Source organism: Nomascus leucogenys, chromosome 8, assembly GCF_006542625.1.
Source record: "Nomascus leucogenys isolate Asia chromosome 8, Asia_NLE_v1, whole genome shotgun sequence".
Taxonomy (NCBI): Eukaryota; Metazoa; Chordata; class Mammalia; order Primates; family Hylobatidae; genus Nomascus; species Nomascus leucogenys.
The window spans coordinates 112028278-112041121 of NC_044388.1; the positions used below are offsets into that span (position 1 = coordinate 112028278).

Below are 12844 nucleotides of genomic sequence, written 5' to 3' on the forward strand. Positions count from 1 at the left end.
GGGTGGGGCTTGGGAGGACCCGACAGAAACCCCGTTGACCGCCTGGGCAGCACCCCTCCTTCCCCACAGTGGGGGTTGGGGGGGTGTGGGGGACCCAGGCCAGGACAGGCCCTTTCCGCCTCTGGGCCTCAGTCTCCCCACAGGCAGAGGGCGCTGGGCGGAGCACAGCCAATTCTAGAAATGTTAATGGAATGAACAGATCCAGGGGCCTGCCAGAGCCCCTGCCGGGTTTAGCCCTGCAGACCTGGGGTCTGTGGGCGCCTAGAGGTCAGCAGAGGTCAGGGTCAAGGCAGACTGGACATCAGACCCTCTCCCTGTGATGTTTCTCAGAGCTCCTTTGCCCCAGCCCCATCACTCCCAGACCCCAGGTTTGCCCAAGCCTGCATGGCTGAGGACAGTCTACCGCTCTTTTCTCCCAAGCTTCCCACCCCTCTTCCCCCTCTTCCCTCTCCTTCCCCTTCTTCCCTCTTCTCTCCTCCCTCCCCACTCTTCCCTCCCCTCCCCTTCTCCCTCTTCCCTCCCCTCTCCTCCCTTCCTTCCCCTTTCCCCGGCCTTAGCTTTCTCTTCTGTGAGATTGAGGGGAGAGGCCGCTGTGGGACTCAGAAGAGGATGTGCCTGACACACATCCCAAAACGATGAAAAGGACTTCCCTCAAAAGACAACAGTTCCCTTGGCCAGGTGTGGTGGCTCACACCTGTAATCCCAGCACTTTTGGAGGCCAAGGCGGGTGGATCACCAGGAATGGTGCTGCGCGCCTGTAATCCCAGCTACTTGGGAGGCTGAGGCAAGAGAATCGCTTGAACCCAGGAGGCGGAGGTTGTGGTGAGCCGAGATCCTGCCATTGCACTCCAGCCTGGGCAACAAGAGCAAAACTCCATTTAAAAGAAAAAAAACATACAACTGGTCTCAACCAGTTCCCCCCAAAAGATGGCTGGTCCTGGAGAGACTTGGGGGTCTGCAGCTCAGAGCAGCTTCCCTTGGCCACATTCTGGAGGGGCCTCCCCACCCTTACTGGGGGAACTGAGGCCAGTGCAAAGGTCCCCATGAAAGGCACTCCCCGGCTCCTCCACCTTCCCTCCCCCTCCACTGAGAAATAGGGAGCCCAGGCTCCAAGGGGGCTCCTCCCTCCAGCCCCCACTCTGCTCCAGGGAGACCCTCAGGGGTAGAGACCCTCAGGGAGGAGGCCCAGCTCTCCCACCCTGCGGGAGGGAAGGCCGAGATGGAAGGGCCAACCCTGCCTGCTTCTACCACTGCCCCTATAGGAGCACTCACCTGGGGGTGGGGGTGGGGCGCATACAACTTCTTTCTGCCCTCTGAGGGGACTGTCATCGCTGTCTTCTCTTTACGGTGGGGGTGGGGACGGGGAAGCAGGGCTCAGAGGGGTCGAGCCCCCAGCCCAGGGTCACACAGCAAGTTAGAAGAGCCAGGATTGGAATCCAAGCTGGAGAGACTTCCATCACCATAAGCCTGGTCACCAGCCTATGTCCTGGGGTTGGTGCCAGCTGCAAGCTGTGAGTGGCACACACGGCCCACCCCCCAACCCCATCATGCTCTCTGGACATCCCAACCCCTGCCTCTCCCAGGGACAGGGTGTGGAGACCCCAACCCCTCCCCTCCATCAGGAATGGACGGGCTGTTCCCCCTACCTCCTTCCAGTGCTCATGAGCGTGGCCAAGATCCAGGGGTAAAGAGAGCCCAAATTCATACTAGGTGCCAGCCCAAGCAACGAACTAGGGGGACCCAGGGTCCCTCCAGGGCTGCCTCTCAACATTCACAGAATATTCCCCACATCCAACACTCCCCAACCCCCGCAGCCTCAAAAAAACATGGGCCTTCCATTGACTGTAACTGACAAATTTATTGAAGTCTTGGAAAGAGCTGATCACCCGAGAATAAATAAAAGACACAGAACATTCACAGAACCAATAGGTAGCTCGAGATTCAGGTTTGCGGGAGTGACTTTGACTTACACACAGGCCAGCCTTTGTGTCTGGGGCACGCACAGCTGCAGGCGTCTCCCAGAAACTTCTTCCCAAAGGATCTGATGGAGGAGGCAGGGCAGGCTCAGAGGAGCCCCACCCTTCTCCAGAGGGCAGACTTCCCAATCTGGGGCTGGCAGAGCCGGTTCTGGCAGGGAGGGCAGGCTGTTTGGCAACGGACAATCTGTGGGTGCAGCCTGGACACCAAGGGCCTGGGGTGGGGTGAGGAGGAGATCCTGAGGGGCTTAGAGAATTGAGCTTGGAGAGAAGGGGCCCCAGGCATTTTTGCCTCCTCCACAGGATACTCAAGAACAGAAAGATCTAGAGACCTGGGGACTGGGGGAAGCTGCTCCCAGGGAAGGCGGGGCTGGAGGCAGGGAGGCCCCCCGTGGTCTGGGGAGAGGAGGGGGCCTCTCCCGGCGGACACGGGTGTGTCCCTGCCTCCGCGGCCTCCTGCCTCAACAGGCGAGGCCAATCTCCAACCTAAAGAGGGAGCCTCGGGGTGATGGCTCCGAGACACACAGAGCCTAGGAAGTGAAAGCACGATTATGATCATTTCTCAGTTTTAGAGATGAAAGCGTTTTTCCAGCCCTCGGGCTATGCTGGGCTGGGCTGGGCCTCAGCAAGGTGACATTTCATGTCTAGAAATAGCAGCAAGTGCTCGGTTAATTGCTCAATAAAGGGGAGAAATTTGCTTACAAAAAAGGCCGGCTTGCCGGGAGGCCACCTGGCGGGCCAGCCCTGTGTCAGAGGAGGGGCCAGGTGGGTCCCTCAGCCCCCAGGGAGGGAGCTGTGCGGTCGGCAGTGGGAGGCTCCGAAGGCACCAGTGCTCCCTTGATGCCCTGGCCCCACTTCCTCGGAAGCCCCAGCAGCCCGGAGCCACCCACCCAGGGGCAGCTCCCTCGTGTCCGGTGCAGGGTGGAGCTGGGCCTGGGTCAGAACTGAGCGTGGTCCACCTCATCCAGCCAAGAGGCGGGGCTGGCAGGGAAGTCGGGGTAACCCCCGCTGCTCCCCGTGGATAGGTCAGAACTGGGTCCGTTCCCTGCCAGCACCCTCATGGGTGGGGGCCCGCCGGGGGCTCCCGAGGGCACAAGGCCCAAGCTGGTGTCTGGGTACACCAGGCTGGAGAGGAGGGGCTGGGGGCCAGGGAGACTCTGCGGGGCGGCGGGGGATGGGGCGACACCGTAGGGGCTGCTGGGACGCAGCTCTCGGTACTGCTCTGGGCCTGCCAGGCCTCCATGCTCCAGGGAGAAGTTGCCCAGGGCTCCCGAGGGCCGGCCCAAGGCCTGGGTGGGTTCCCCCAAGCTCCCGTAGAGGCCATTGGCCGGGCCCATTTCCACCAAGGAAGGCTCATCTGCAACAGAAGCAGAGGCTCAGTCAGCGCCTGCCCTCCGCCTGCGGCCCCTCAGAGTCCCATCCTGCAGGCGGAGGCACCCCTGGGCCGGAGAAGGAGTGGCTGCCCCACACCACATGACAGGTCAGCACAGGCCCCTTCTGCTGTTGGAAGGCATGGCTGCCCCTGCCCCTCCACTGCCCTCACCCCTGAGTCAGCCCGGGTGTCTCAGGCCTGGTGGGATCAGAGTCAGGACCAGCCCCACAGCAGCCTAGGAAGGGGGCACAGATACCACCACCCACATTTTGCAGACAAGGATATTTAGTTCCAGAGTGGCTGAGTGAGTAGCCCAGGTCACAAGGCAGCCCAAAAGAGAGTGTCTTGTCCACATTCTGAGGATGGGCGTCAACGGAAGGGGACACAGCATCCCCGGTGCCCGGAGAATGAAATAATCCCGGCCCCACAGAAGGGTATGGAACCTTCTCTTCCTGACCCCAGGCAGCCCCCTCCCCCAACTCCAAGCAGCTGGAACTTTGACTCAGTCTACCGAAATGCGCTGCTCATTCTACTAAAAATCACTGCAAGGACTAGGAGCCAGAGGGACGGCCTGGACACGCCCACCCCCCATGAGAAAGCCCGTAGGCGCCCAGCTTGGGGACAGGTCGGGCCACGGGGATTGTGTCCCCACCAGGGGAAAAGCAGTGGTCCGGAGTGGCCAACCAGGGCGGGGAGGGTGCTGGGGGAGCAGGTTCTGTAAGTGAAATGTTTTAGAAAGCAGAACTTAAGGAGTCCACTAACTCCATGGGAAATTCAGATCCGCAGGCTCCCTGCGACCCCTGCGATCCCCCCCGACGCGCGCTCGTCCCTCCCCGAGCTCCGCGATCCCTCCGCCTACCGGGGAAGGAGACCTCGGCGTCGCTGTCCTGCCCCTCCTGAACGCTGTCCTTGTCCGATTTGGAGCCGCCGCGGGAGCGCTTCATGTTGCGGAAATACTGCCCCCAGCGCTGCCGGCCGGCGTCCTTCTTCAGCCTCTTCTCCTTGGCCCGGCGGTTCTGGAACCAAACCTGGGGACGGGGTGGGTGAGCGGCCGCCCGGCTCTGCGGGGGCCCCCAAGGCCGCAGGCAGGAGGGGAGCAGGGGCGAGCGCTGACCTGCACCACGCGCATGTCCAGGCCCGTCTCGGACGAGAGCTGCTCGCGCACGTGGCGCGCCGGCTTGGGCGAGGTGTTGTAGGCGCTCTTCAGCGTCTCCAGCTGCTTGGCGGTGATGGTCGTGCGCGGCCGCTTGGCCGTGGCCTCGGCCTCTGCGCGGCGGGCGAGCGGTGAGGCGCGGCAGCCCTTCCGGCCCCAGCCGGACCCCCAGCCCTCCCCACCCCGGCCGGCGCGGGAGGTCGGGGCCCCAGGTGCCCACCCCCAGCCCGCCCCACAGGCTCCTCGGAACGCGCGGGCGCTGGGAGCGATTGGAGAAAACTGGCAGCACCTGGGCCGGGGTGGAGGGGGCGCCGGCGGAGGGCGGGTTCTGCTGCGGGGGTGGGGGCGGGGTCTTCCCTAAAATCACAGCACCCTCCATGGCGCCCCCGCCTTCGGCCTCGGCTCCCTACTCCAAGCACTCTGATTTCCCCGCGGGCTCCCCTTTATTCTAAGGGTGTGGGTATGGCCCAGTCTTCGCGGCCAAGAATTTAGGGCAATAATTCCGACCAGGGGTGAAAAGCCGCACACTGCGGACCGAACGAAGCGGTTCGGGGCGCGGGTCTGTCCGTGACTCCGCCGCTCCCGGCCTCGGCTTCCTGCTGCCCACACCGCCCTAGCCCAGGCCCCCTTAGTGAGCGCTTGGGGAGAGAATTTCCCCGGACGCCCCCGCCCCGGGCCTGGCCTCAGCCCCACTTTTTCAGACCAGGAAAGGTGGGAGCGTCGTCCCCTGCCTGACCTCGCTGCTTGGCCGTTTCGTAGTCCGCCTTGCACACGAGCCGGCTGTCCTCCAGGAGGTAGAACTCGTCGCCCGTGGCCAGCTGCCGCTTGCACACGACGCAGGCAAAGCAGTGCAGGTGGTACACGAAGTCCTGGGCGCGGCGCACCACCTGCGTGGGCGGGATGCCCAGCTGGCACGCGGCGCACTTGGTCCCGAAGCGCCTGCGGGACGCACAGGGCCGGGCTCAGCGCGGAAGCACGAGGCTCATTTCGCCCCGAGCGGGTCGGAGAGCGGCAAGCGGCTGCCTGGGGAGGCGGCCCCGGAGGAAGGCCCTGTCGGGCCCTGCAGGTTGGTCGCCAGGCTGTCCGCCCGGGCAGAGCTGACCACTCCCACTGAGAAGGGAACCTGAACCTCAGAAAGACGTCGGGGAGCCCGGCCGCCACTGCCTGCAGGACCCATGCTGGATCTGGGAAGGTGAATCCGGAGGGAGAGGACCTATCTGGGGCCGGTCCCTCACACCCCACAGCTGGAGCCATGAAGGCCACTGGGCCGGAGCCCCTGGGTCCCAGCATTAGGAATAAAAACATCGCCAATTTCGGAGGGACTAAGTACAATAGAATCCTACAAACATGGGTGTATCTTCTCTAATGGCTGCTTCTGTGATTTAATAAATAAATTGCTTTTTTTTCCCAAATAGTACTTGCTGATGTCCCAGCCAGGCCCAGCCACCCAGGGAGCACCCATGGAGAGGAGAGGCCCCACCCTTAGTTTGGCCAGACCGCAGGGTGCCCTGCCTGGGTGACAGGAGGGGGCTGGGATTGCGAGAGACGGGCTTTGAGGACCTGGCCTGGGCGATTGTGAGGGGAGGAGTCCCTAGGGCAGGCGTGCCCTCCGCTCCCGCACGCAGGCGAGGCTTCGGGGCTCACTTGAAAAAGTCGTCCTTGCAGTAAACGCTCTCCCCTCGGCTGAAGCAGCGCTCGGCCAGTGGCGTGTGGCAGTCGCTGCACTTGAGGCACTTGCTGTGCCAGTGGCGGTCCAGAGCCTTGAGGATGAAGCGGTCCAGGATGTGCTGGTCACAGCCGGCGCACAGCGGGATCTCTGTGGGCACGAGGAAGCTCTGGGTCACCTCGTAGACCAGGAGGCAGTGAAGCCACCTTCCCACCCCAACGCGAGCCAGCCTCCCCTCCGGCCCGCAGGACTCAGGGCTGCTGAGGATCCTCCTTTCCCTACACACCCTCTTCCCCAGCCAGCTTAAGTGGCCCTGCAAGTTCCGGGACTGCGCAGGCACCGCATCCTATGGCAGGAGCTAGGGGGAAACTGACATCGGTCTAAAACTGTGTGTGTGAGCAGGAAAGCAGCCCAGGCCATTTCACGAGGCTGAATACTCAATTACAAAATGTTGCCAGTGCCAAGAAGGGTGCATGTGGAGCTCAAATGAAAACCCCACCCCAGGGGGATCTGCTCTCTGAAGCCGGGCAGGAAACATAGGGAAAGGGGTCTTCACCGTCACCCGGAGCTGGGGCACCCCATCGGGGTCTCCTTCATGTTAAGCGTCATGGCCACTCTAGGGACACCTCGCAAATGTGGCTGCCCTGCCTGGTGGCCCTGTCTGCAGGCCTCCGGGGTAAATATCAATGCCTTCCCCGTCATTGGGCGGCCGCAAAAGTACTTACGAGTGGACTGGACAAGCCGGTCCACTGCCTTTGTGTCAGGCATGGGTGCCCCCAACACCGTCAGAGTTACTCAAACGTCTGGCTTCCCGCTGCTTCTGCCCCCCACACCCCACTTCGGGACTGCAGGCCCCCCGGAGGAACCACGCTGGGGAGGTCCAAGGCTGCCCCGTGGGAGCCTCGGGTCTGTGAGTGGGTTTTCCAGGTGTCAAGGGCTGAGGACTCGCTTCACTTAGAAAAAGTCTCTGGAAGAGAGTAGTGCCCGCTAAAGGGACCGGGATCTACTGACATATTGCACCCGCCTCCCTGGCTGTGGACCCCGCCGGCTCCAGCCCATCTCCCAGTGGGTGAGAGACACCGGGAAGGGGCCCTCTCGACCTCCGGCGTAAAAAACTGGGCTCCGCCTCCCGCCTCAGTGGCGGGAAACCGGCGATGAATACGCCCCGCATCCGGCAAAACCGCAGCTCTGGGTGCGGAGCGTTGAGGACTCGCTGCGCGCCCAGGGTCCCCATCGTGGGCAGCGATCGCAGGCGAGGACCCGGCTTGGAGCGGGGCGGCCGGACAGGCCGACACAGCGCGGATTCAGCACCGCGGACCGGACAGCGACTTGGCCGCAAAGCGCCGCCGGAGCCCGCGTCGGGCAAAAGCCGCCCCAGCCCAACCCGCGCCGCGCCCGCGACCCCAGCCTTACGCTGCATGGCGACTCCAGCCCCGGCGAGGTCTCCTGTGTCAGAGATGGCGGGGTCGGCGGAGCCTGGACGCCAGCCCACCCGCTCCGGACAGCTCTCCCCAGCGCCGGGCGCGCAGTCCTCCTCCCTCCCTCCCTCTCTCCGCCTCCCAGCCCCCGCGGCCAACCCCTCCCAGGAACCGTCGAAAAATAAATAAATAAATAAGTAGAGAACCGCGAGCCCCCACAGCCTGGATGTAACCCCCTTCCCGCCGGCCGGTCCCTCTCACTCCCCACTGGCTCCGGGGCCTCCTTCCCCATCCTGCGGCTCCAGCTGGCCCGGGAGTCGAGGAGAACTGCCCAGGTTCTCTAAGAACCAAAGTGCTGGGAGCTAGAGTGGTGCCACCAGGAAACTGGGGGGCCTGGAGAAGCGAGGCTTTTTCCTACAGACGGGCCCTGACCGGGGATAAACCGAGCAGGTGTCTGTGGGCGCAGACGCTGAAACCTGACTTCGGGAAGACCGACGGTCGGAGTTCAGCTCGACCTTGGCCCCTGCATCTGACTCTGTTCCGCTGGAACGTGGAAAGAGTCCGGGTGGGGCGGCCTTCTTGGGGACCCTCCTGTCCCGTGGTCACTGCCCCGCCACTGCTCCCTGCGCCTCCTCCAGCCCAGGGAGCTGCCTCAGGGCTGCAGAGGTCTCCTAAGCCCACCCTGGACCCCCGAGAGCTCCCTGGCCGGAGCAGCGCAGTGCCACAACCTCACTCACTCCCTGACAACCCAGGCCAGGGGCCCCGAAACAAATTCAGGCTGAGACGCCCAGGCGCGGACGTTCCGGGGTCCTCGCACCCACTCCCGCCCAGATCCTCTAGCTCCTGCCAGCCTCCGCAGCCAGGCCCCGAAAGGGCCGAGGATCTCCGGGTTTCCCCGGTGCAGCCGCTCGGCCCGGGCACCCACCTCGGCGCAGGTCCGCCCTCTGCGCCAGCAGCGCTAGCAGCAGGTCGCCTCCCGCCGACTCCCGGGCCGCGACCAGCTCCCCGCGCGCCTCCATGGGTCCCGCCGCCCGGCGTCGCCACTCTCCGGTCCCGAACTTTCCCGGGCCCAGCGACGCCACCCCGCAGTAGCCCCGAACCGGCGTCCAAGCGACTCCCGGTGCTGCTGGGCGCTGCGCCCTCGGGCGGCCCTGGGGCCCGGAGCCTCTGGCCGAGCGGAGGGCGGAGCGGCCGGGGGGCGGGGCCGCGGTGCGGGGCGGGGCCGGGGGTCGCGGAGACCAGCCCGGGCCACTGCGGACTCTGCGCGCCTTTGCGCCGGTACCTGCGGTGCCCAGAGGCCTCCCTGCGTGCCCGGCCCGAGGGCGGGCACCGGTAGGGGAGGGCCCAGGTCAGGGCTTCCCGCCAGCGTTCGTCCCGGCCCCGCAGCTTCCTGCGCCAGAGCGGGCCGGAGGCAGAGGCCTGAGCTGGAGCACACGCCAGGAGGGCTAAGGTTCCCGGGAGAGGGGTCGAGAAGGCAGCCGGGTCCTCCCGCCGCTGAGGTTTGGCAGATGGTCGTCAGGAGCTCAACCCGAAACGCAGAAGGGGTGAGTGTGGCGCCGAAGGCTGCGTACCGGAACCGCAAGGTGCCGGACCGATCCCAGATGCTAACAGGCTTCTGGGCTCCACTCCTGGAACTGCGGCCCCGGACTGGGCTCAGGGAGGAAAGGCAATCCTTGAGAGAGAACAGGCTCTGTGTCCTGGACAGGCAGCCAAGACCTCGGGTCGTGCGGGGCCAAGCTGGGGAAGCCCCAGGGCACACCTTCCATTTCCAGCCCCCAGCACTCTGGCTCCATCGGAACACGGTCCCTTACCTGATATTTCAGCCCCTTGCCCCAGTCCACACACGTGAGCTCTCCAGAACCCACCCGTCCTTGCAGGCAGAGGGACGCACCCACCCCTGCCCAGAGGGCCCTGGGCCAGCACCAGCCCTGGGCAGCCACCCGGGAAAGAGCACAGCAACGGGCGGCCCTCGGCAGCACAGGACATGGCAAAGGCAGGGGGGCCCTGGCAGCGCGCAAAAACACACAGGAAGGGTTGGGGGACCAGGGGCTGATGCCATCCTCCAGGTCCCTCTCCCTGTGGGTCTCACAGCAATACTCTGTCCACTCTGCCTATGGCTTCTGGACTGTGAGTCTTAAGGCCCAGGCCTAGAAGGATGGGCACAAGAAACCACAGTCCCTCCCTCCCAGCTCCCAGCAGGTCCCATGTGTCCGTTTTGAGCAGTGGCCCATGCAGCCAGCTTTCTGCCCCTTCACTTTGCACAGCACTTGTTACCCGAGAAGGGCCAGGGCAAGGACACGCGGGTGCAAAGCTGAGTGTGTGCGGGCTGTGCTGGGTGCAGGTGGCTGAGTGTCAGCTGCTGCCAAAGCGATCAGGGGTCGTGTGTGGCTGGACTGGGGAAGGGGCGGCGGCAGGTCAAGGAGGCGGCCCACCCTGCTGGCATCTGGCCAGCCCTCCAACAATGCCTCCATTATTTCCCAGCGTCCGTGGTGATGGAATGGCCCTTGGGGAGGGTGGTTCAGGCGGGAGACCCAGGCTTCCGTCCCCTGCTGTGGGGTCCAGAGGCCTGGGCTGGGCTGTGTGCAAGAGCTGACGGGCACTGGTCACCGGGGGAACCTGGCACCCCTTCCTCGGCCCCATCGCCCCCCAGCTGTGCCTGCGATGCCCCCTTTTTTTCTAGGGACCTCCACTCCAACCGCCATCCCTCACTCTTGCAGGCCAGCGTCAGGCCCTCCCCACCACCCTGGGATCTGGAAACTCACTCTCTGCACTGTTCTCATCTCTGTGTCCCGCCTGCAGAGCGGCGGGACTTTCTTTGCCTGGCCGCTGGCCCTGCACGCACCCCCTTCCTCGCGCCTCTGCCGCCCTTGCTGTTTCTGTCCTCGGTGTCCTGCTGGGGCTTACCCCGAGTCCCGCCCAAGGTGGAGACGGCGGCGGCCCCAGGCCTCTCTCGGTCGCGCTCGAGCCCCGTTTCCAGCAGCATCGCGGCCACCAGGCCGAGTGGCGCGAGCCGCGCTCCTCCTAGGTCAGCGTCCCCTGGAGGGCTCGGGGCTCCCAAGTATCACCGCGTCGTGCGGAGCAGGGAGCCCGAGAGCCACTGGGCCGGGCGCTGTCCGCGGTGCTGAAGGAGGCGCCCGCTGCCCGCCCCGCCCGCGCGCCCGCCCACCTCCCGGGGCCCCTCTCGCCGCCCCGGTCCCCACCCCCGCCTCTGCCCCCCTCCCCAGTGCTCAGGCGGGCAGCGTCAGGCGCGCCTCCCCCCTGGCTGGGTTGGGCCGCACTCGGGGCAGTACCCGCTCTCGCCCCCCTGAGACCCAGGGTGGCCGCTCCCGCTCCTCCCTAAGCTCTAGGCCCCGCTGAGGCGCTGGGATTCGCCGAGATTCGCAGCAAGCGGGTCGTCCAGCCGCAGGGCAGGAGGACACTGACCCTACTCTTCTGGCGTGCAGCCTCTGGAAGGCAGTGCCCAGGCCGTGCCCCGGGGCGGCCCCTTGCCTGATCACCTCCAGCCCAGGGCTCACTGGGGCACTCTTCTGCAGGTGTTTTACTGGTCAGGGAACTTTCCACTCTTAACCTCCTTGAACTCAACCCCCAACTTCTGGGAGGAGCTCAGTCTGCACCCCCCAGGCTGCCAGGAGGAGAGGCACCTGCAGTCCCCCGGAACAAAAGCACTGCTGAGGACTCAAGAACTTGGGCACAGGCAGGGCCTGAAGGAATCGCCCAGTACACACCCAGGCTGGCGTCTGCTCGGTGCCTGCCGAGTGACTGAGTTACTGCCAGCCTCTGCACAGCCCGGCCAGGGAGGTGCCAACCGGACTCCTCCAAAGCCGCAGGCAAGACTGTTGGAGACCACTGCCCCACCCCCACTGGCACAACAAAAGTGGGGGAGGGGCAGAAGAAAACAAGGGGTCAAGGGCACCCCACAGAGCACCACAAACAGCCTTAGCAGGACACTCACACCCAGGAAGCAGAGGGATGGCCGCTCACGCAAGCTGGGGGTCCTCTGAGGTGCCCTCAGGCTGGGCTGCTGCACTTTGAAGTGTGTAGTTTACATGCATCTCAGCTGCCCTTTAATCTGTGTAAAATCCAGGGTCTTGTCCTGTGAGAGTCTCATCCAGATCAGCTCCAGGGAGGTGATCTATCACTGTTTTCCATCTTTCACGTTCCATCCGACCCTTGGGCTGTGTCCCAAAAGCCAATGGTTGGTTCAATAGGAGAAATTCTAGGATTTCAGATGTTCAGTACGTGAATAGAAAGAGGGGTCCATTCTGCACCCACTGCCTCTACCACAACTCCCACTGGTAGAGCTGGTTCACATTTCAAAAGAATCACCATTTTTTCAAACGTCAGATTTCTTTATTAAAATGTGCCCATTATAGTTTACTTAAATACAAAATGTTCACTTTCCTTGCAGGTAAGAAATTTCACTGACATTTCCATGTCAATTAGCTTCTTTTTAATAAAAATCCTTCCACTGAAAATAAATAAGCATTTAAATTACTGAACTATTATATTCATTAGTCTCAATACCTCTTAAAATACTTAAAACTTTAGAAAATAGACTCTAAACATTGCCTAAAGGTGGCATCCAGCTCTGAGCAGGCCACACGAGGTGTGTCTGAGCATGGCCATACGACTCCTGGGGCCACCTCCACGATGGCCCAGCCCCACCACTGACGCTCTGCTGAATCCTGCCCCTCAGCAGGACGCAAGCTTGTTCCCCAAATAGTGGTGACCTCAAACTGCAATATGATGAAACCTGCAGCCAACACTGCCCTCCACAAGGGTTTCTGGAAAGGTTGAAGCTGGAGACAGTAAAACACAACACTGTCCCACGTCACTCCGGGTCACCCCAGCTAAAGACATTCAACACCAGCCAAAAGGCTAAAGTTTAAAGGGTTCAAAGGCAAATACACTGAAACCCACGTGTAAACCTGCCTGTTTTTCAAACTGAAAGAGAAACACTTTGGTGCCTTCAATAACCCAGGCCTGCACTGGATGAAGCAATGAAGGCAAGGTCACGGCTGCTAAAGCACAGAGGAGTTAAAAAGTGTGAAACCAGAAGTAACTCTCGAGTGAGAGACATGAAGCAGGAGGCCAAGGCACCAGACACTGCTCCCACCAGACACCTCTCCCACCAGCTGCAGGGCCCTGGGCAGCGTTCTCAGCCCAGCCGTTCTGTGACATTTCTTTAAGGAATCAGCTGTTGCCTTTTTTTCTCAAGCGGCAACAATCACATCAATATTACATGGTCTTATGAATACA

The 12844-nt window shown here is 63.0% G+C and overlaps 1 protein-coding gene across 3 annotated transcripts; it reads right to left on the minus strand.

Annotated features, from left to right (window-relative positions):
* Positions 1-1838: 1838 nt before the first annotated feature.
* On the minus strand, positions 1839-10685 carry LHX3 (LIM homeobox 3). Of its 3 annotated transcripts, none has more exons than XM_030816490.1 (6): positions 10490-10685; positions 6146-6317; positions 5238-5440; positions 4463-4614; positions 4208-4376; positions 1839-3333 (listed from the first exon to the last, which is right to left on the minus strand). In XM_030816490.1, exons 1-6 carry the CDS (start codon positions 10566-10568, stop codon positions 2915-2917), a joined length of 1194 nt encoding a protein of 397 aa, XP_030672350.1. In that variant the 5' UTR covers positions 10569-10685; the 3' UTR covers positions 1839-2914. The 3 variants fall into 3 exon arrangements, with proteins under 3 accessions (XP_030672350.1, XP_030672349.1, XP_030672351.1); XM_030816489.1 differs by lacking the exon at positions 10490-10685 and adding an exon at positions 8511-8748; XM_030816491.1 differs by lacking the exon at positions 10490-10685 and adding an exon at positions 7581-7587 and having other exon boundaries at positions 2805-3333; positions 4463-4612; positions 5233-5440.
* Positions 10686-12844: the final 2159 nt, after the last annotated feature.